The sequence below is a fragment of the Athene noctua genome, chromosome 19 (genome assembly GCF_965140245.1).
Source record: "Athene noctua chromosome 19, bAthNoc1.hap1.1, whole genome shotgun sequence".
NCBI classification, from domain to species: Eukaryota; Metazoa; Chordata; class Aves; order Strigiformes; family Strigidae; genus Athene; species Athene noctua.
Genome location: NC_134055.1, coordinates 6125568 through 6148743, shown reverse-complemented (window position 1 = coordinate 6148743; position 23176 = coordinate 6125568). Strand labels below are relative to the sequence as shown.

Genomic DNA, 23176 nt, shown 5'->3' with positions numbered 1-23176 from the left:
GCCGGGCAGCCAATAAGAGCGTTGTACTGGCGCTAGCTGTGTCACGTGCGGCGGTGACGCAAGGGCGCGCCGGAAGGAGGGGGCACGGCTCCGGGCGGCGGGAGGATTTGGCGGCAGCGGCGGAGCGGCGCGGGAGACGCAGCACACGCAGCACCATGAGCGTGCGGCTGAGCGAGGGTGCCATCGCGGTGAGGGGCCCGCGGGGTGGGGAGGCCTGGCCTGGCCGCTGTAGGGGGGGCGAACACTGGGTCGGGCCTGGGGGCAGGGGGCTGAGCGCTAAGGCTGGCCCCGTCCTGAGGGGGGAACTAGGCCCGGAGCTGGGCCGGAGACAGGGAGGGCCCTGGCTGGGTCCAACGGTGGCGGCCAGTCCTGTATCTCTGGCCGTTCTACGACAGTTCCCTTCAGCTGCGGGTCTCGAAGCCTTCCTGAGTGAGGTGGTGGCACCTTTCTGAGGGTCTCTTTTTCTTTTCTCTAGGCCATAATGCAGGGGGAGATCGTTTGCAAGCCCGTGCTGCAAGTCATCGTGAGTGCTCTTTTATCTCTTGTGCCAGTCTGTTAGTGGCTGCATATGCTTTTGCCCAGGCTTCTGAGTGCACCCAAACTTCCGCTGCAGAGGAGCTGAACAAGGCTCATGTACTCTTAATTTCATTTTACGTGACTTGGGCTATGCCGTTGATATCTGTGTTAAAAAAAACAACAAAAAAACAAAAAAAAACCCCTAATAGATAGGTCATTTGCTAATGATGTCACTTTTATGTTTTCAAAGAGTTTCTGAACAAATGAGAGCTAATAATTTGTTGCTTCCTCACAGAATACACGGGCTATTGCTACAGGAAATGGGCCACCACGTTACCGAGTGTTGATGAGTGATGGGGTTAACACGCTTTCCTGTAAGTATGACAAGCTGCAGTGATATCTCTGTAAGTGTGGAGATGCTAAGAGCGATAAAGTTTCTGGTCTAGCATCTAGGTGTAAAGTGATGAAATGGATGTTGAAGGAGAACATGGCTTGTATAGGGACCACAGGCACTAAAGTGTGCAACTACATTTTAACATTTAGACAAAATCCTTCTCTTCAGGGACTTTCTTTGTGAGCTTTAAGCAATTAACTTGCTACAGGGTATAATGAAAATACAGAAGTCTGTGTTTTTGTGACAATGATTTTAAAGTAATTTAGCTTAAACTTTCTCTTATATGATTATTCTAGCTATCCCTGCGCTCTGACGTTTGGGTGATAAACACAGTATAGTTTATGCTCGGTTTTGGTGGCTTGTTGGTGGTTACACTGTTTTCTGTGTGTTAACCAACTGAGGAAGTTGCACTTGTAGGTCTAATGCAACAGTAGACTGGCTGGAAAAGTTGTGGCGAGCCATGACAGCCCCTTTTAAGGTTGATATGTGTTGTTTCAATGCTTTTCTTCTGTTTCTACAGCATTCATGTTGGCAACACAGCTGAACTCTCTGGTGGAAGAGCAACAGTTATCAGCCCAATGTATTTGCCAGGTTAACAGATTCATTGTCAACAGCCTGAAAGATGGAAGGTATATATGTTTCCTTAAGTATGGTTTTACAGAAGCAGATGCACTAGTGAGTGCTCTGTCCTTTGTGACTAAGCAGTGGCCAAATGCTTTTGATTGGGATTATCTGAATATACTCAGACTTTAGAGTGCAGGACACAACACAAGCAATAGTAGAAATAAAAAAATCACAGCATGTGACTGCAGCGGGTGCAGATATGCCTAGTACATTGATTTAGTAATTGAAGGTTTCCAGTTGGAATACTCCAAATGGTACTAAGTCTCATTAAAATCCACTTAAAATTATCTGCTGGGGAAAATAAACAGTGAAGATTTCTTGTTATTTAGGGGTTGTAGAATCTGGTCTTCTATGAAAATTTGAGAGGAGGGAGGTTAGGATACTGCAAAACGAGAAGAGAGCTGAGTGAAGTGACTATAGGAAAGCTATGTGCCTAGGAGAATATGAACTGAGGTTCATATTCTTTTTATTCAGTGTTATTGTGGAGGGACTATAACTTCTTTTGAGACAGGGAATATATTCTCTCTTGTAAAATCTGGCATGGCTTTGATACTTCTAACCCACTGTTGTTTCAAGCCATTTTTGTGTGCCTATGCAGCCCGCCATCCTTGACAAAACGTGATACTGTTTCAAGCCTACTTGTACCTCATGAGAGGGTTAAGTTGACAGTAGAGAGCTTTTCCCTGGAACTGGCCCCTGATGGTTGGTTCTCTTATCTGCAAAAGGATATTCAGAGTCTGATAGACTTGCAGAGGGACTGAAAGTCTTTATTGCTGTCTATCCTGTGTTTGTAGGAGAGTGGTTATACTGATGGATGTAAGTGTTCTGAAAACTGCTGATAAGGTTGGTGGGAATATTGGCAATCCGGTGCCATACAATGAAGGTGAGTGCCCTCTGTAAACAAATACCTTCCTGAACAGACTGTCTGTTGTGATAGCCTTTCAGCTGTCTCTTTCTTTCACTTAAAAAGCAGCAATCAGACACATTCAGCTTGCTTATGCCTTGAAACAGTGATGCCCAGATCTTGAAAATCCTCTCTATTTGCGTAACACAAAATGGGTTTTGTTTTTTTTGCTTTAATAAACTCTACACCATGGCTGAAGCTTCAGTCTCTACATGGTATTGGTAAGCATCTCTACCTTATGGTAACATTGACAGGCTTTTATTATACGTTAGTGGCCTCTACCTGGAGTTCCAGTAAGTATGCGGAAGCTATTCTATGTCTCCTCATAATGAGTAATCAAATAGATTATAATTTCTTCTGTCTGGGAAGAAAACAGCAGGAGGAGGATGTAATAATGATCTATGAAAGTATAAGATGGCATGGAGGGGATGAATAAAGAATGATGAGTATCTCTTTCTTTTCTACCTTCATTTGATGCTCTTTAGTTCTTATATTGTCAGGTCGTGGTTTTAAAACAAAGGCTGTGCTGCACCCCCAAACAATGCACAGTTAAATTATGGAACTTGTTGAGGTAGGTGCCAGAAATTGGCGCAGGTTCAAAAAGCAATTAGACGTGAAAGAAAAATCCATTAAAGGCTGTTAAACATAACAATACATCCTCTGTATGAATGTCGGGTTCAGGAAGCACTAAAACTTAGATTGCTCGAAGTACATAGATGGGAGACTGGTATGAAAACATGGCCAGCATACAGGCTTTTCTAAGCACCCGTTCCTACCCTGCCATCTGAAAAATGATGATGTGCAGGGTGCATCTTAATCTGACCTGCCATGAATCTTTTGGTTTTATTGTCTTGCATAAGTAACTGTTCTTCATTTTCACGTGCTGAGCTTATAGTTCTCAGGCAAACATTTTTTTGAACTAATATCTTTTTTTCTTTTTTTTTCCCCCTGAGATACATTCAAAAGTATGTTCTGTTCTTCCAGTTCTCATCTTTAAAAAAGAAAGAAGATAATAAGCACTTAAAGAAAATATTTGAACAGCTCTGTCATTGACGTATATACAGATAATGGCTGAAATTTAATAGCAAATAGCTCTTCTTGAAGAATTTTTTCCTGGTGGAAGTGAATTAATATATTTTTATTACTAAGGGACCACACATTAGTGGCAACAATTTTCTGTAGGATATTTTGGACCAACAGTGGTGGTAGGTACCTGCCGTTCTGGTTAAAAATCTACTTTTCTAATCGAAGTAGAAATTAGACTTTGTTGCATAGGCAAAGACATCTTTCTTCATTAACTTTTCTTTTTCCTGGGGAATTAGAGGGGCGTTTGTTAAATGAGCCTAAAGAATCTTTTGTTCCTTTGATAGTTACTTAGCTAATTGCTGTTTAAAAAATGTGTTGACATCTCAGATTTTATGGTTTAATCCCACAGTTGCTGTAGAGACCAAGATTTTCAGAATAGCTATTGAGCAGACTGTTTTGTGCCTTTCTCCCGTTTCCCTTGCTTGTGTGATACAACAGCTTGTGAACTATAGTGTTTTTCAGTTATCATATTGTTGCTTAGAAACGACTGGGGAATGTGATATCTTACAGAACTGAGCTGAAAATATACCTTTAAGACTACAAATTTTGGTAAAATTACCAGGACTTTGATCAAAGTTATGTTCTTCATCTGGGTTTACAAAAGTACTCGGCAATGAAGTTTTCAAATCTGAATGCTTTTGGAGATGTTACAGGTCTCTGATCATAGTAAGTGTGGTTTTGCACTAAATAGTTAAGAGATGCTGAATTTAATGTGATGTGTATGTGATTTTTAACACTGACGTTATTCTGCAGACTTCGTACCCTTTTATTTGTTACTAAATAAGGTTACAGTTACAGAAGATGGTAATAGTTTAGATTAAGTATGCTTAACCCAGCTTTTCTGCTCTGCAGCGCTGCTTGATTTGTCATGACGGCCTTGATAAAATAGCAGAGGTGTATTTCAAGTTGCGTATTCTTGAAAGTCCTGTATATACTGAGAGGCTGTATTTCTGAGGAACGCCCAGCTAATGCAGAATGAGTATCTAAGAGCACTTCATGGTCTTCATGGGGGGAAAAAAAAAAGTTAATGTATTTTAAAAAGAATGCTTAGTCCCACTTTTGGTCTTACTTGAATACAGATCTCAAATTGCTGGATCTAGGACTAAGGTATGTTCTTTCCTGGAGTGTGATGATACCACAGTAGGACCCAGGGAGTGAGAAGCTGGTTTTTGGCCACTCTAGGCTTGAGCAGTAGGTGGTTAATCTGCCTAACATAGAAGCTGGAGACACAATCTTCTTAATACATGTCATATAAACTTTTCAGGCAGCATTTCATAATAGCATTGAAAATTAAGATTGTGCGTAGTTCTTGTTGAAAACTAGATGGTACTGTTATTACTGTCACAAATCTCATCCAAATCACTCTGCTGGACTTTCTTCTTACTATGACAATTACTTGCTACTTATGTTTAAGTTCTGTCATTAATCTTGCAATATTGAAACATTTGTGTACTTACGCATTTCACCTGAGTTCTTACTTCTTGCCCTTCCCACCATCATGATTTGGGGTGTATTTTCTTCCCTCCTCTTCCTGCCCCCATGTTGCTGCTCAGTTCTGGGACAGGTATTCTGTCACCGTGGCACTGCAGCAGCACCTCTTGGTGACAAATTATTGGCAGCAGAGGACTACTGTTACGCAGTTATTCCATTAGAGTTTTGGGTTTGACTAACCCAGCATATATATAGCAGAAATGTAATCGGGTATTTCAGGTGTTTTTTCAGCTTCTACTAATAAAAACTAACAGCAAAAACCATGCAGAGCAGACATTTTTCTGAGCAGCTGAAGTGATCTATAGGCCACCAGCCAACAAAAATCATAGTTTAGGAGTCCCTAGACTCTACAAGCGAAAAAATTGCAGAGATATTACTGCTACTTTTGTATTTGAACACATGCACAGATGTGTTCGTATATTCTTAATCTGTTGAGAAACACGAGGCTATGGGTAGGCAGCCATTAAAATGTGAATTTGTGTTTCATAGTATGCAAGTGTTCTTATGTATGTGGTGGTCTTTTGTTTGTGTTTTGGTGGAGTTAAAAATTTGTAGGGGAAAAAACCATTTGCAACAAAAGTAGCGAGGAAGTCTCTTGCTGTTTCATATGCACCTTCCTGTTTTTGAATAGTCTTTCCCTGACCAGACATATTTTTCCCTTAATGTGTTCTTTTGGATTTTTTTTTTTTTTTTTTTCCTTCTATTATATAAAATGAATTTGGGGTCTTGAGCACTGACCCTGGCTGGGTCCTGCAAGTACCTGAGGCAGCTGAGTGAGGGTGAAATCTGGCTTCTCCATCTAGTGGATTCTGCAGTAAATACACATTGCTGTTTGACGTCACTCTGTTGCCAGGGAGACTGCTGTCACCAGTTCACCGATGTGACTCTACTGCGGCAAGTTAGAGGAGCAGATTGGGTTTTGTGCAAGGACCTTGTTTTGGATTAAAAATAACTAGAGGGTTACCTCTGTAGACTGTACAACATCAGGCAACACTACATCAGGGTCTCCTTGTGTTGCTTCTGCTCCTTGCCCTTACTTCTTTGCCCCCCTTTCTTGCCCTTCTGTTCTGCAGTTCTCTGCTTTTGTTCCTCGAGATGCTTATGGCCTTGGTCAGAGAAAGTAGAAAAGAAGGTCAGACCATCTTCTTCCTTACATCCCAAATCAGGGGGGCTTTGCCTGCTCAGGCCAAGGACTTCCTGCAAACTGATGACTTATGGATTAGTTGCATCCAAAACCATGAAAATGTTGGGTATTTTCTCATCTGGAGGCAAAATATGATAGGATGATGGTTCTGTAAAGAAATTAAAATTTTTGAATAGTAGATTAGTCTTGTATGTGACGCTGCTCTTTCTCTTGTTATTTATCATTGATGTGAGACAAGTCCTGAAATGAAAAAATGCACCCTGTGTACTTACTATGGCATCACTTTGCTCCTAATATACTGCCGTATCCCAGGAGGGACCCTGGTGAACGCTGAAAGGATGTCTCCATCATCCCCACATTAACTATCTTTGTATTTTGGAAATAAAATATATAGCAGGTGTTTTTGTTGTCTTGTGTTAACTTCAGGTTTGACTTTACCCAGTGGGTTTTTGGCCCTCTCTGAGTTTTAAGAGGGAATTCTCTTACGGTTTTTATCTGAGCTGTTAGGTAGTAGCAGAAACTACCTGTCAGAGCAATAGAAGCCTATAAAAACTGAGAAGTTGTCAAGATTACTTCAGTGCTGTCCTTTTAGATAACTGTCAACCCTGAATTCTTTCAAAGTAGAAAGCAGTTGCTTGAGGAAAGATATCTAACTAAAATTCCTCCATGGTAATATTGTTCAGCCGATAGCTTGTACCTGCTGTGTCTTGTTAACACCTGAATTTTCGCTTGTGTTCTCTGTGTTTTAAATTATCTTTTTCATGCAAGTCTTATTTCCCTAAAAAGCTTAAGGGTAGTTTTAATTAATGTGCTTCCTACTGTACTATATAGTCTCTTTCCATCTGATTACCAGGGCAAGGGCAGCAACATTCTTCAGCTCCAGCAGCAAACCCAGCACCCAGCAAACCACAGCAACGAAATGGCAATTTGTCAGTAGCAGGTAAGAGTAATCCTGGGCAGGAATTCTGGTTTCCATTTGGTAGGTACAAAACTAAAGCTTAAATCTAAAAAAGATCCTTTCTATAATGGTGTTGCACAAGAAACACTCAATTAAAGAGTAACCCATAGCTTGACAAGGTGAATTCTCTGGAGGCTACTGTAGACTTGGATGTAATAATAGATGTTTAAAAAGGGAGGAAAAAAAAAATTTGTCCCTTTTCTTCATCAATTAAAGAAAGAAAAAAAAAACCACTTTGACCAAGCAGTGTAAACTGAACGTCTAGTCTGATACAATTTTGCATTCTTGAAACAATGCTCTGTGGGCACCCAAGTAGGCTACAGCTTGGAGCTGGCCAACGGGTGTGTTATCGATGCTGAGATATTGAGGCCAAACAGTTTAGATGGTGCTGGACTGAAATTATTTGATAGTACATCTATAAATAATTTTTTTTTTTTTTTAATCAAGACTTTAAGTAGTGAGATACTGAAAAAGGCAGTCAATTTAAGTGTCAGCCTGTAGGCTTTTTCTGAAGGAAAAAAGTTGTCAGTCCTAGCTCTTGGTACTGCTTTAACCTGTCTGTATTGTTTACCCCTGTGTTGAAGAAGTTTTTCGGAATAGTAACATTTTGACACTTGCTCACTGCAGCAGAAAACAAGCTCTTTCTTCCTGTAGTTAAGGCGGATTGTAAGAGTTGTATGGTTATACATTGATAAGAGGTTAGAATTAGCAGTATTGTTTTATGTCAGGAAATTATTTGATTGTGGATTACCGTTCCTTAGTTGTCGCCCCAGATAGTGTAGATCTAAACTTTGATGTGCTACGTTTTAGGGAATTTACTGTGAACTAATTGTTTCCCACTTAGACCATGTTTAAGTGATTGACTCTGGACACATCTTCACTTCCAGTGTAAGTGCTCTACAGGTCTGAGAGTGTCTCTTCTTCAGCAGTTCGCAGCCTAGAAAATACTTGTGACCAAGAGCAGAAGTGATTCAACAAACTTGTAGCCACTCTGTGGTGCCCACATAGCACAGTGAACGGAGATTTGAGTGCCTACCCCGTGTTAAGTATCACTTTGCCTTTGGAGCTCTCCATAACGTGACAGGAAAAGCTCTGCCTGACCTTGTACCACAACTTGGTTTTAACCTGGCTTTTGTCTGCAAGGCTGAAATTCTTCATGCTTTGTTGTGTTTTGCAAAAGGTCCTCCTGCTCTGAAGTACCATGCTCCCTCAAACCAGTTTGGTATGGCGAGTGCTCCCAGCTCAGTGAAGACTCCAGGGGGATCGCAGGCCAAAGTAGTGCCAATTGCCAGCTTGAACCCATATCAGTCCAAGTGAGTTACTGTGGTTTGCCAGGTATTATTCAGTGTCACAGGCATGAAGGAACAATAGCTGCTTTTTGCGTTCTCATGTATGAATCTGTCAAATCATTCTTTGAGTTCTTTTGAGTTTATTGGTTAACTTCAAACAAACAAAACCAACAATAACAAAACCACCCAGAGAAACAAACAAAAAAAATTTCCATAGAAACAGCTGTATGGGTGTTTGGTTTGGTTTTTGGTTTCGTTTGGGGGTTTTGTGGGTTTGTTTTTTTTTTTTAAATTTCATCACCACTCCCGATAATCTGAGATTTGCCTTTGCATTGTCTCGGTGAAGTTACCCTGCTGAGCTTGATAGGTTTTCAATATTTTAGTTCGAACCCAATTGACTTTTTTTTTTTTTTTTTCCTAAAGCAACCTTCTTTCTGGTAACTTAATGACAAAACAGCTCAGTAAGCTATTCACTTTGGCTACTGTTCTGTTGAAAAGCATGAGTATGTAATTATTTCGTGAATGACATTCTGAAGTTATGCAAACTGATTTGATTACCCAAGTTAAATGCGAATCCTATAATTGAGCTCTTGAGCATGGCTTTTCAGAACAGGCAAAATGCTGTATGAGAAATGTACACTAGAAGTGTAAAAGATTTGAGGTCTGCTTCTCTGCAGAAGGATTGTTTGCTACTGTTATCATACTGGATGCTTTACGGCTGCCTCTGTTGCTTTCTCTACAACTTTCTTCCTTTAATGGTCTAGGCCATTAAGATAGAAAGCAGGAGAAAAGCAGGTAAAGTTGCTGAGGTGCAGCGGGAAGATTTCTGGCTTGTAAATAATGACATACCAGTTCCAAAGGTTTGTCAATTCAAGCTGCTCTTTAAAAAAAAAATAAAAAAAAAAAAAAGAACGAACAACACAGAACAGTGATTTCTTGCATGATTTTAGGTGGACCATTTGTGCTCGTGTTACCCAGAAGGGCCAGATCCGTACGTGGAGCAACTCCCGTGGTGAAGGAAAGCTCTTTTCTATAGAGCTGGTTGATGAAAGCGTAAGTGTCATATGTTGAGAAGAAGATAATGTATGCCAGATGCTGATGAACCCTTCATAAAGACAGAATAGAGGAAATAAAGTGTATTGTAGGAAATGTGGGGGTTTTTATTACAACTGAAGCTTGTATTCCTGTATTCATTAAGTTGAGCATCAACAACCCAGTTTTTATCGAGAATGAAGTCTTAAATGTGTGACATTACTGACTGTTTTTCATCAAAGTCTATAGTGTGTGACTGAATTTTTGCAGCTTCAAAATATAGTTGTTTATGGAAACTGACAGCCTAATACTGAGGTTTGTGGTGGTTTGCTGTAGACTGAGAGTGAGGTCTCATCCTTAGAAGCATGTTACAAAACAAGGAGTGAGAGGAACATTGCTTCCAAGCTATAAGCTTTCATTTTCATGAGGAAATCGGAGTACAAATTACTGTAATACTAGGAAGTTTCATCTGTGATTTGTTTGGGGAACGGTATCTGGTTAATCTAACTAAACTTGCAGCTTGCCAAACCTCTTATCAAATTACAGCTTTCTGTCATGAAAACAAACAAGATTCTACTAGATTATGTTTAGTATAAAATGTGAGGTTTAACAAAGTAACCTGTTGTCATCAGCCATTTGTTTCCCCTGCATACTGTCTGTATTACAAATATTTTTTTAAAAAAAATTGGATCTAGTGAGTTTATAATTGTTATTAATTCTTAAAGACTTGACATAATGTGTGAGTGGGAGATAGCACAATATACTTTGTGCTGACTTGTGGAGCTGCATGATCTATTTGAGGGGTTTTTTGCATGCAGTGGCAATTAATGCCAATTTTAGAGTACCTTTTCAGAGGTGTATATACGATATATGTAGTTTTTAAGCATTTCATTCTGAAGCTCTAGATATACTGAGACTTGAATATGAGATTTGATGGTCAGGTGTAGAATTATTTCATTTTAGCTATAACTACAAATGCGAGGAGAATGTTGTTTGTTTCTCGGATGCCTGGAGCTAGCCTGGCAGGCCACACTCTGTCTAGAACTGATGCCACTTAACATTGCAAAGATTTCTTTTTATTTTTTTTCATGCTGAATTTCAGTTCTGACCAGCTCTCCTATTTTCCTGCAGGGTGAGATTAGAGCTACTGCATTCAATGATCAAGCAGACAAGTTCTTTCCACTCATTGAATTGAACAAGGTATGGTAGCATTGTGCTTTCATAGAGTGACATGAGCTAGAAAAGAGGAATTTCAGCATAGCAAGGATTTTTAAAGGTGAACACAGTCTATTTGCTCTGTCTGACTTCTGATAATAGCCTCTGTTTCATTGCTTTCTCCTGTAGGTATATTATTTTACCAAAGGCAATTTGAAGACGGCTAACAAGCAATATACAGCTGTTAAGAATGACTATGAGATTACATTCACTAATGAGACTTCAGTTGTGCCTTGTGATGATGCCCAGCATCTTCCTTCTGTTCAGTTTGAGTTTGTATCCATCTCTGACTTGGAGAACACACCCAAAGACTCAATTGTTGGTCAGTCTGAGTAGTGAAATGGCAGGCTCTAAAGCTTTGAAGTTCTGTGTCCTGAATACTGGGGAGGTAGTGAGCATACAGTGCTTCAAATGTTGTGATCTCTTTGATGAAGTTATCCTGTTATGGTTGCCATTAAAAATACCCTGGGCAGTTTTCCTATTAAGATGTCTTTGCCGTCTTCTACTAACAACATGTAATGACTTTTCTTCAAACTTGTGCTTCAGACTAAAGACCATAAATGATACTTGTTTATTGTACTATAATAACTGTTTCCCACAGAAAAGGGCTAAGAAAAATGTCCTTGCTCAGCACGTGTGCATTTCATACCTTCCATGGTCTTGCTTTCTTTCACTATCTAATTATCTCTCTAGTGATTTTTGGCATAATTCATTGCATTCAAGTCCAAGTTGCATGACTGTTTTGGCTTGCTTTGTGAAGTATTGGAGGTTTGTTTTTCTCTAATTTGTTGGGCAGAGTACTCCGGAAAAATCAGAGGCTTGGGTGGGGGCGAGGGTTCTCAGGTTTCACAGGCACAAGATGCCGGTGATTCAGAGGCGCATTCAGCTAGGAATTTTAAAGGTAGATCTGTAATATTAAAAATGGTAATTTTGGGGAGAGTGCAAAGGGGATTGCATAAGCTCTTACTACCCAAACATAGGCAGCAGTGGTCTCAGGGCTACAGTGAAGGCACTAGCCAGTTGCTTCATTGTACAAGTCACTTTGAAACCCCTTGCCTGAGAGACTTGTGCTTAAACAGCAAGAGTGTGTGTTACAAGATCAGGCCTGAAATCCTTTGACATAATGTGATGGGAAGAGATAGTACAATGCCTTGATCTTGCTAATGTGGTGAGGCTTGCATTCATGAATATCTTAATGAATTCATCAACAAAATTAAAGCACTGAAGAGTTCTGTAGTGGAGCATTCCTACCATAATACACTTAATTTCCATATCAGTTTTGATTTGAATAGGGAGCTAGGATACAAGGTAAAAACCTGACAGTAGGTTTGAATTCTTCTCTTGTGATCTTGTATTCCCCAATTGTGACCCTTGAGTAACTTAACTACACTGTAACTGTTTTTCAGATGTAATTGGAATTTGTAAAAGCTATGAAGATGTCACTAAAATCATAGTGAAAGCTAACAATAGGGAGGTATCGAAGAGAAACGTGCATCTGATGGATACATCAGGGAAACTGGTGACAGCTACGCTATGGGGAAATGAGGTATGTGGTCTCTTACCTGTTCTTAAGCAAAGGTTCGTATGTGTTAGGGTGAGGAAATGAGTGTGCTGTTGTCATCTGAGATGGGCGTAGCACTGAGACGGGTCCTGGGTGTTTAAGGGTCAGGGGCAGAGAGAAGGTGAAAGATTGTCTGGTTTCATTCAGGTGTGATGTGCCTAACCTTTCTCTGACAAACTGCTGACATGATCTGACTAATGTGTTCTGAACAACTGCAGACATTATGTCTCAAGCCCAAAGACTGAATTTAACAGGCTTCTGGTTTAGGAAAGGGTACAAGTTACAGTTTGATTATGAAAAGCCTGGTGGCTATGGCTGTCTCATTTGAGATTAATTTTATTCGTAGGGTGGGATACATGTTACCCTGCATAAATTGCTGCTTAACTAGTGGGTTGAGAGGCTGTATCTCAGACTAGGAGTTTAAAGCATCCGAGCCTTGGAATTGAAGGTTTGAGTAGTTGCAGTAAACTGCTGCTTTATCCTTTTAACAGGCTACTTTGTTTTCCACCAGTGCTGTAGATACTTAAGGATTTATGTTCCAGTCTATAAAATGGGAGTGATCCTGCTAGCTTGACAGTGGTGCTTTATGGCTAAATGATCAAGTGCACTGATATTGTAGGTAGCTAAACACCATTAACCATCTGCTGATAAAGTAAACTGAAGTTCAATATTGCAGAGTTTTGAGGTTGAAGCAGGTTGTTACAAGAGGGTCTACTGGTAACCAGTTCCTGGCATAACCCTTCCAACAGACATCAGCATCTGTGTTTTACAAAGTTAAATCTGTTTGCCTGTAGAATAGAGACAACAGCAAGCACTGAGGGGAAGTGGTGTATGGCTTGCAGCTGGCACAGTTAGGGTTAGAACCTGCATCTCCTTTATCACGGTCATTGCCTTAACTGCTGGGGTATGTTTTGTGTTCTTTTTGCCTCTCATGGCTGCAGTGAATGCTACTGCGAACTCCAGCTCGTTTGTAATCTTTAAGCCACATGATCCTCCCCTTGCTTGCTAAGTGGTGTGGGGTCCAGAAAATCTATACCTTTCAAAACCTCTCTCATGCCAAGAGGTTCTTTGTTAGTGTCAGACTTTACTCAAATAACAAACTGATGGCGATTGAAGAGCATTAAAGCAGCTTTATGAGATTAAAAACCAAAAATGGGAAGTCGAGGAAAAATGTTTGGTCAGCATACCTACCCTTCTGCTTTTTAAGTTGTAGTAGAATAGACGTGATGGGCTCAGTCAAGCCAAGTGAGCTGTTTCATTTCCAGAAGAGTCTAATCTGACCAAATAATTTCTCCTGTTTGGAGAAACCTCCATTCCCATAACCCATCTTCCTTTCTGAAATCCTTGTGTAAAACTCCTAATGGAAGGGACCATTCTGTTTTTTTCAAAACCAGTGGTGTGACTTAAGGCTTCTCTGGTTCCCCAGGAAATGGGGTGTTTACAGCTTTGTTAGCTGCCTTTTCTTAAACTCCTAGTGATAGCATTTAAAACCTTACCTTCTAAATACAGTAAGATAGTTTGGTTCAGATTTGGTCTCTTGTTATGATCTGTGAATTATAACCACAAGTTCAGTATCTTTACTGTAGCGTGCTGCTAACGTTTTCTGTTTTTTCACACATGCAGGCTGAACAGTTTGATGGTTCTAGACAACCTGTGATAGCCATCAGAGGAGCCCGAGTCTCTGATTTTGGTGGTAGAAGCCTGTCTGTCCTGTCCTCGAGTACAGTTGTCATCAACCCTGATAGCCCAGAGGCTTTTAAGCTCCGAGGATGGTATGAGCATGTGTTTAAGTCAATTCATTCCAGCCTGTTGCAGAATATTTGTTTTATTCTGTTTCTCTGTACTTGAACAGTCTGAGTAGTACTGAGGAAAGGTAGCAGAAGTTACAAATTCCAGGATTGTAGAAACTTCTCTTCCTTGAAAGCACTAGAGCTTCAAAGGCTTTCCTTAAGTTGTTCAATTCAAAAACTTCTAATTCCATGACAGACCTTGAAAAATTGAAATGGGAGTAGTGCATCCTGACCCAAAGCCTTGAAGACAGCATGAAATCAGACTTGACCAGCTCCACTTTCTGAGAGAACAATATTTTTTTTCACAGTCTTTTTCCATTGTGTGGAATCTGATATGCACTCTGTTAGTATGGACTGGAGGAACTATGTTGACTTCTTCCAATGTCTATTCCTTATCAGATATTTTTCAGATAGCAAAATAACATTTTTACTGTTTTCAGTAAAACAAAGTGATTTCTTGGTGGTTCATTGCTTCTACTGTAAGTAGTTGCTAAATTGTCTGCCATAACTACGAATATGGTGAGATGTGGTGTATGTACAAATAGGGTTAAGTGCCGACAGCATCAGATTCCTGAATCCTGGGTTTTTCAGGTTCTAGTTAAATCGTCCAAACGTGGATAAAATACAATGGCATCCTCCATTTGTCATTGAGCTGTGGTTCTCTCATACTTCAGAAGGTGGTTGAAGATAAAATTGATTGTGCCTCTTAGCTGTTACTATTACACTTTAATTAAGTTCAGTTTTTGAGCCTTGCTGGTGTGTTTCTCAAATCACAAACACCACAATGGGATGGCCGTACAACCTTTTGTTGAAAAGCTGTGTTTTCTTATTCTAACAGAGGAAGCATAATCTTTTCAATGCTGTTTGCTTTTTATTTCGAAGCTGCTGCGGAGATAATGGTACCGTGTAATTTAATTTTAATTATGGAAATATCTTGATGCCCTTAAATCTTGTTATCTGACTGCCTTTAAGAAGCATGCAGTGTGTGGTTTGACCACTAGCTGGCAAACAAATTGCAGTTATATAGAACAAAGCTGTCCTCCTTTTGTGGGTTTATAAAATACTGCGCTAATTAAGTTGGACTATTAACTTATTCTGAAATGCTATTTTTGTTTGCAATATCCACAAATTACTGTAATTGTTTCCTTTGCAATCATTGATAAAAAAATCCCTCAGGTATTAAGTACATGAAACTAAATGTAAGCTTTTGATAAGTCTGTATGGTCTGCTAGCCAAAAATAGAAGTGCATCTTTGTGGTTGCAGGTTTGACTCTGAGGGGCAGCTTCTGGAAGGTGCATCAATCTCTGATGTGAGGGGTGGGCCAGCATCTGGAGTGAATACCAATTGGAAAACTTTATTTGAAGCCAAATCTGAGAACTTGGGACAAGGAGATAAGGTAAAGCATGGCCACTGGGTACAAGCCTTGTGTATTGGGGTGGAAATAAAAACCTGGACTTTATGCAGGCATTGTGCTTCGTGAAGTACTCTGGTTGCTGAGCAGTTATATGCTTGCTCTCTCAAAATTTATGCTGTTAAATTTTTTTTTTTTTTTTCCCAGTAAATTCAACCTTGTTGTTGATGTTGCAACGTGATACTGTCTATGTTTGCAAGAGAATTCTAAGCTTTGTATAAATGGGAGGGAAGTGGGGGGACATGGAAGTTCACCCCAAAGATGTTCATATAAATAGCACAAAGTATTCTAGAAGAAACAGGTGCATTAGGAGGAAGTGGTTTTCAAGGGTGCACACTTGGTCAATAGAAAAGCTAGGAATAAAACCCAGGTCTCTGGCATTCTAGTCCAGTAACCTCTCTGGGCTTATACTGCTTCTTGACTTATTTCTAATTTTTTTTTTTTTTTTTTTTTTCCAAACTTAAGTGCTAGGCCATTTGGGATATGCAAGAACTTCTATCTAAGGAAAAACTTTACCTGTCATTCAGCTATTTTCTATGAGACTTTTTGCATGTGCTTCTCAAGCAACCTCTATTTATCTGTTAAAAGACTTGACCGTGATCTTAAACCATTAGGATGATTATTTTAGTATGGTGAGTGGGTATTTTGTTCTGTAGGCTATAGTTTAATCAAACGCTTATCTGTAATACTACACAGTAGGCTTTCTGGTTTTTGTGTTGGCTCCCAAAAGAAGCATAGGGAAGTGCAGAATCTTAATCCTGTGAAAAAGTGATTTGAACAGACACAATAGAGAAGCAAATATGCTTTATCTAAAGAAAACCCAGCAAGTGGAGTTTCCTGCAATGGAAACACAAAATAATCTTGCTGTAGGGGCTTTATTTAACATAATGGAAGCCTGAAAATTACTTCAACAGAGGGGTTGATTTACAGTTTCCCAATAATCCATAGCTGTTAAGCTTTCTAATCCTAAATATCCAAGTATGGGTGCCTCGCTTTGTAGCTAATTCAGAATTGGAAAACATTGAGTATTTTGAGGCTAATGTTGCACACTCACTCTCCTAGGCAGATTATTTTAGCTGTGTGGGCACAGTCGTACATCTGCGCAAAGAGAACTGTATGTACCAGGCATGTCCCTCTCAGGATTGCAATAAAAAAGTGATAGACCAACAAAATGGACTGTATCGTTGTGAAAAGTGTGATCGTGAATTCCCCAACTTCAAGTACCGCATGATGCTTCTGGTAAGTAAATGAATCAAAAGAGAGTGTTTCTCACTGTTTTCCTTGCACAGTCCAAATAGAAATCTCTTGAGAGAATGAGGTGTTATAGTGCTGTTTGTCTGTGGTGCCTGTGGGTTAGAGGATACTGAGGTGGCTTGTATGCTGTACCTGAGTGAGGGATGTTTCATTGAGCTGATTAGCAGTTTGTTTTCCTAGTGCTCCAATTAAAAGCTTTTCACTTTGCCAAAAAGTTGATGCTAGCTCAGTTGATTCTGGTTTCCAAGTGTACTATGCAGTGCAGAGTACAGATGGCCTACGCCTCTTCAGTAGTGAAGATAAACTGAAGTAAAATGGCATTTCTGGAGAGCAGTAATTGCACTTTTACAGCTGCTACCTATATTTAGTACATTTTTTTGTTAGGTATTGTTCTGCCTCATGCTTTAATGGAGTCTGCTTCACAAAGTTGTCTGGGGATTATTATTGTGATGCCCGCTTACACCATAAGCATTGAACCTTCTTCTGTTTTACATTATGAGCTGGAATTGTATCTGCTGCTTAGAAATGCTGTGCCAGGTGGGCATGCAGAGAGAAGGGAACTATCCCTGCAGTCTCACTAAAACACAAACTGCTTCTGAATAATTTCTAGCGGATAACTTCTAGGAACGCATGAACTACTTTACATAGCAGAATCATCCTCGCAGAATATAAAGGGGATACTGGAGGTACAATCAAGGCCTTCGGAACAGTGTGCCTCCTATTTTCACATTCCTAATTGTCAAAGCAGACAGGAAATGCACGTGAGGCTGGTACTTGATCTTTTTTCCGCTCTGTCTTGTCCTTGAGTGCTTTGATAGTTTCCTCATAGCACAGTGTGTTTATGCTCAAGTCCTCAGGTATGCACAAAGTAAATGCCACTTGCAGTCTCGCTGGTGTCCCTCTTGGTGGTGGTTGTTCTGGGCTACCTGTTCTTGCTCACAGATCATCAGTGACAGCAGAACAGAGCTGAATATCCATCAGTGTGTACCATGGTGATCTTGTTGGCCTTTTCCTGTGACACAGTGTACTGTCAATATTAGCTTGTGTTAAGTTACTGTGACATTCTACAGAGCTTAAAAAAAAAAAAAGTCACCGCCTTCCACCCTCAGTGATGGAAAGTACCTACAGTACATAAAGCTCTGATAGCTACTGGAAATTTAAAATTCTCTGTAGCGGAGAATTTTAATTTTGTACTGTTGTCTGTCTTCCTTGAGGAACAAGCAACTGGATGAAATAACCTTTTGGGTTTTTGTTGGGTTTTAGGTGACCATTGCAGACTGTCTAGAGTATCAGTGGGTGACTTGTTTCCAGGAGTCAGCAGAATTCATCCTTGGGCAAAATGCAGCTTTCCTGGGAGAACTGAAGGAAAAGGTCAGTCAATGAGCTTATAGTATTTTTAGTAAATGCCTAGAAGTTGAACTGTGTTTCACACATCTTGTTGGACTGCCCTCAAATTTCGTGTGCTTTTTTTTTTTTTTTTGATCCTTCTGGTAAGGAAATGTTCTTGTAATGTTGACTTTGAAGGCGACTAGGAGAAAGATGTAAATTCTGTGTGGAACACTGGTCCTGATCCATCAGAGAGCATGATCTCATCCCCCTGTGTGCACGTGTAGCACTCCTAAGTCAGCAGAGGTGGCCAAGGCAGTGGGTTATGCTCAGGTAGTTGCTGTGGAAATTAACAGCATTATTAAAACAAATACCAAGTGCCATATGAAAGAAAGGGATATTCTACTTCATTGGGCATGAATTTAATCTTGTCCATTCTCTGGGTGATAAGCCAGCTCAGGGGCCTGACAGCCCAAGATTGTTCTCCAGATGTTGGACTTGAGTATCTCTTACAAGTTCACAAATCGTTGCTTCTCCCTAGTCTGAAGTTCTTGGCAGGGACTTGTTTACTCTCCTCAGGATTATTTTCCACGGGCCATCTGCCTGGAGAACAGAGATTTGCCTGGTTTCCCCCGTAGTTTGCTCCCACAGTCAGTCTGTCTACCTCAGCTCTTTTGGCTGTTAAAAGCTGAAGATCAGCCTGTCCTTTTCACCTGGACCTTGAGAGACAGCTGATTACTTGATAATAATACTACAGTCTTCAGAGGACTGACAGCTTTAGCACATGTTAACTCCAGTAGAAAGGACAGGATGTTTTATCATTGTACCTAGATTGGAAGAATCTGAAAAAAAAAAAAAAAAAAAAAAAAAATGTTTTAGCCATGAATGCTAACAACATTATCCCTAATGTGTTCCAAAAATTTGTTTACAAAACCCAAAAGTTCCAGAACACTTTGTATGTATCTTTGTAAGTAGGCAGGAAGCTTTCTGAACTAGTGTGTGTTAACCCACTTCTGAAGGCTCTGTTTTTTCCCACCAAATACCATCAGAAACTTTGTGGGTCATCTGAAAACCGTGACTTGTAAAATGGGTCATTGGCAGAGATGCTTAAGTGCTCTTTCTTTGACAGATAAGAACAGTTTTAAAGGTTGTAAGTCATTAAACACTCTTTTCTTCCTTTTGTCACTATATGCTCCTCTGCTGCGTTTTCCTTTCTTCCAACGAAAATAATCTTTTCCTGGCTTTTAGTTGTCTACTATATGAAATCTGTGTTGTGTTGGTTTGGGGTTTTTTTTAAATAATGGCGTGGAACACATAATTCTTGAATTGCTTATGAGCATTGCTGTGCTCCCAGATTAAGGCTGGTTGATACTAAGGCTTCACAGATAAACCAGCTGCTGGTTGACCCATTGCTTGGCTGTGGGAAGGAAATGGAACAGGTTAGATTGTTGAGGCTGTAGTCCTGATTGTCCTGAAACACTGTTGTATACTTCGTCTGCTCCTGCAAATCAGGGCTAGTTGTCCTGTAATTTACATACAAGAATGGTTTTGGGAAATTTCCTGCACTTTGACTGTCTAAGGTAAGTGGTACAAAGCTTGTGGTTCTGTTAAGTTTTTGTGATATTATGAAGGCCGACACCTCTGTTCTGTAGGCAGATGTATTGTTAGGGCACTCTAATTAGATGTACTCGCACTTTTGCATTTCCATTTTCAGACATTCGTAACTTGTCAATATTTTCTTACTTCAGTCATGCTTAATCTCTGCTAGAGTTCAAACAAAATTTCTTAGTCACTTGTAATGCTGAAGAGAACTGGGTGGGGAAGGAGAAACAGCAGATCCTATGTAACAGTACAAACATGTAATGTCTTTTGAAGAGCTGCCTAATGGAAATGGCTGAGGATAGAAAATGGAACATAATATGGAATGAGCCCTTGAGTGGGAATGCTTTGTGTTCCAGGAGAAATTGGTTTTGATTTGACACTTTTATGAGCCTTTAAAAATGGTACTTGATGCGTTTTCAGTAAGCTTTTCTTAGTGGATTTTCTCTGAAGACCTGATGCAGTATCCTGTGAAGTTGGTGGGAGTCTTTCCAGTGTTCACAGTGTATATTGAATCTACATACAGCTAGTGACCATGCTAAGCATAGATATGCATGCAAGGTTTTTCATCTACTTCTCCACTATGCTTGTTACCAGAGGAGGTAATGTAGGGTAGCAGTAATGGGTATGCTAACGGCATTTTCCCTTCACTAATGGTTAGTGTAGCTTGTGGCAGAGCTGGAAACACAAGTCAAATGCTTTAAGGGAGTTTTCTTATCCTCTAATCCATACAGTGGTCAAAAGAAGGGGTTTTAATATTCAGGAAGGATATGTCTAAATTTTTGCAGTCTGAAACTAGCTACTCCTGTTCACCATAATTTGCTGTGCTTTTCTAAACCTTAGGAGGATCACAGTGTAGTGTAAAATAGTGCTACAGGCATTTAAAAACAGCAGATGTAACACTTGGAATGTGAGTGAAACTGAGGTGGGTTCAATTCCAGATCAGATGCTCTGTCTGCTGCTGGAGTGACTGATCAAGTCAAGTGCATCTGGTAGATAAATGCATTAATAATTACTTGTCTGTATTATCATGGGGCTGCAGGATTTTTGTGGAATGTCAGAAAAGGTTTTTACAACTAATTTTTACAAAAATAAACTTTTTCCACAGTCTCCACAACTTGTCTGCTTCTTTTCTGCTGTTTTGACAAATTGTCTGTTATAAGTGATGATGATGTTTAGTGTTCATATGGTAATTAGAAGCAGCTTATGTTATAAATATGACAGAGTCTTCTAATGGTTATAAAAGCATGTTCAAAATATGCATCCACTTTTTTTTATAGAATGTCCTCTTAAATAGGTCTGTGTCAGGGTGTGAAGGATACATACAGCCTTGATGGATAAGCAGAGAAACAAAATGCCTAATAAGACAATAGGGAACTAGTTAACTCTTGTCAGTGTTTGTGATCATAGCAGAACATCAGAATTAGCCAGTTAAGCAGTATGAGAGAATTTCTTATGGCTGTATAGTATTTTCATTCTGTATGCTTGGTTGCAGATTTGATGCAACTGTATGCTTTGTTTAGGTACCCAAATTTTTTTGCCTTGAATGAAACTTTTTCTTAACTTTAAACTGGTTTTGGCATCTAAAATTTTGATGGAAGATTCAGCTCTGCCTACATGATCCAGTTAGTTCCACTGTTTTGCCAACATCAGGAAAAGACGAGCTGTTCTGAAAGTTCATGCTACTACCAGAAGCCTGGAGTGTCTGCAGCTGATATCTATCTCTGTCCTTCTCGCAGAATGAACAGGCATTTGAAGAAGTGTTCCAGAATGCAAACTTCAACACTTATGAGTTCAGGATCCGAGTAAAACTGGAGACTTACAATGTAAGTATCCCCCAGAAAGCAAATAATACAGCATGTGCCTTTGTCGTTTGACTTGTCTCCATAGGAGGTGGCTTCTTCCTCTTGCATTTGTGGGGAAAAGTTTCCAGAGATACTTGCTCACAGCAAATAATGTCAGTCTTGAGCACTGAAGGAGGGATCCGCTGTCCTTAACACTGCTCCCTGTCAGGTTCATCAAGCCTGGCTTGTTTCAAATAAAACCAATGTAGCAGCTGTGGGAGTTAAGTCTGCACTCCCAGTTAACCCCCTAATACCAGGAGCAGTAAGGTACTGGGGCAGAAGGAGGTTAGAACCAAATGTGTGGAGTGCTTAGTGTTCTTCTTTTACGTGCTGTGTTTCTCTTTCACAGGACGAATCTCGTATTAAGGCTACAGCAGTGGATGTCAAACCTGTGAACTACAGAGAATACAGCAAGAGGTTGATCGCAAGCATCAGGAGAAATGCTCAGCTGGGGTGAGGGGGCTGGTGCTGACTGAGTGAAGCTAGAGCTTCCAGGAAAGCTCAACAGATGATATTACATTGACTTTTTGCCCACCCCTTGTGTCACAATTTGTCATTAGTTACACTGTGCATAGTAGTCCAGTGTAGTGGGCTAAGTGATTGAATGCATTTCTCGGGAGATGTGTCCCTGGTATGTAAGAGTGCACTCTGATAGCCACGATACTGCAGACTGGGCTCTGTTAAGCTGTGGCAGCTCTAAAGAGCAATCTCTAGACAGATTGCCAGGGTCTTTAGGCAAGCCATTCAGAATGTCTGCAGTAACTTTCCTTTCTTACTATATGTAAAGCTGACTTACCTAACCATTATGTCTTCTTTGCAAGAAACTAGTGACAACTTTGACACTCGGACTTGTTCAGCAGAGGGTAGGAGAAAGAGTGTCATGGCAGCTTCCAGATACAGACGAAGGAGACCAGGTCTATTAGTGCAAGTTAGTTCCTTTCCATAAAATTCAAAGGCTTTCTCTTTCCACAGGTGCCATGCAGTTGTTAATGCTTGGAATGGCAATATGGTAGAATTATTAATCAAAGACATATCTCTTATATCTGAAGAATATCCTTCCTTCAGGGTTTAATAGGCTGAGTCAGATGGGTCTGATATTAATCAAAATTGTCTCTTCTGAGGAAGGCAGATAAGCATTGACTCTCCATCCCCCAGGGAAATCTAGGCAACTACAAAGCATTGCTTTAGTTTTCTCTTCAATTAATACTATGGATTTTTGACTGATTTTTAGTTCACATTTCCTGCCTATACATATTTTCTATGTTTGTATGTTCAGTTTCTTTGGTTTTATTTGTAATTATGTTAATCAGAAACAGGTCTTTAAATGGGGGGAGCTTTGTTTCAATAAACACTGTTTAATTCCTGTGTAGTAAGTTTTGCTTTCTTTGAACACCAAAGCCTTCTCATTACTGGAAAGCAATTAATTAGCTTTCATAATAAGCATTCACTTGGGGGAGATGTTACCTTATTACAAACTCTAAGGTTAGACTGAAGAATGGAGACTTCTTTGCCTGATGTTAACAGCATGGAAATGCAGTGATATTTTCACCATTTCTGTGCCTGAGAATGCTGATGAGCTGGCACTTCTGGGATTTTTATTGACGTTTACACAGCAGTCTAAAACTAACCAGGCTTTGAGATTTGTTCAGACATAGAGCTAGTACAGAAAACAGTAATTATGCTACTGGGCTTTTCAGTCAGCAGAGCATGCTAGCTCTGTGTGCTCCTAATCACATT

General features: G+C 40.0%; 1 protein-coding gene across 2 annotated transcripts; it reads left to right on the top strand.

The window, feature by feature from the left end:
• The first annotated feature begins 80 nt into the window (after window positions 1-80).
• On the top strand, window positions 81-22974 carry RPA1 (replication protein A1). 2 transcript variants are annotated; one of them, XM_074922999.1, is made up of 17 exons: window positions 81-188; window positions 476-523; window positions 812-890; window positions 1431-1539; window positions 2329-2417; window positions 7013-7099; window positions 8298-8430; window positions 9357-9459; window positions 10570-10638; window positions 10783-10975; window positions 12060-12199; window positions 13838-13986; window positions 15269-15401; window positions 16479-16655; window positions 17934-18041; window positions 21335-21421; window positions 21789-22827. In XM_074922999.1, the coding sequence occupies exons 1-17, from the start codon at window positions 156-158 to the stop codon at window positions 21894-21896; spliced, it is 1845 nt and encodes a 614-aa protein (XP_074779100.1). In that variant the 5' UTR covers window positions 81-155; the 3' UTR covers window positions 21897-22827. The 2 variants fall into 2 exon arrangements, with proteins under 2 accessions (XP_074779100.1, XP_074779101.1); XM_074923000.1 differs by lacking the exon at window positions 16479-16655 and having other exon boundaries at window positions 21789-22974.
• Window positions 22975-23176: the final 202 nt, after the last annotated feature.

Bases quoted from the DNA above. Each gene is read 5' to 3' on its own strand.
- RPA1 (XM_074922999.1), top strand. From the start codon at position 156: ATGAGCGTGCGGCTGAGCGAGGGTGCCATCGCG. The intron at 2,418-7,012 runs GTGAGTGCCCTC...TCTGATTACCAG, and splicing joins TCCGGTGCCATACAATGAAG to GGCAAGGGCAGCAACATTCT. The intron at 18,042-21,334 runs GTCAGTCAATGA...TCCTTCTCGCAG, and splicing joins TGGGAGAACTGAAGGAAAAG to AATGAACAGGCATTTGAAGA.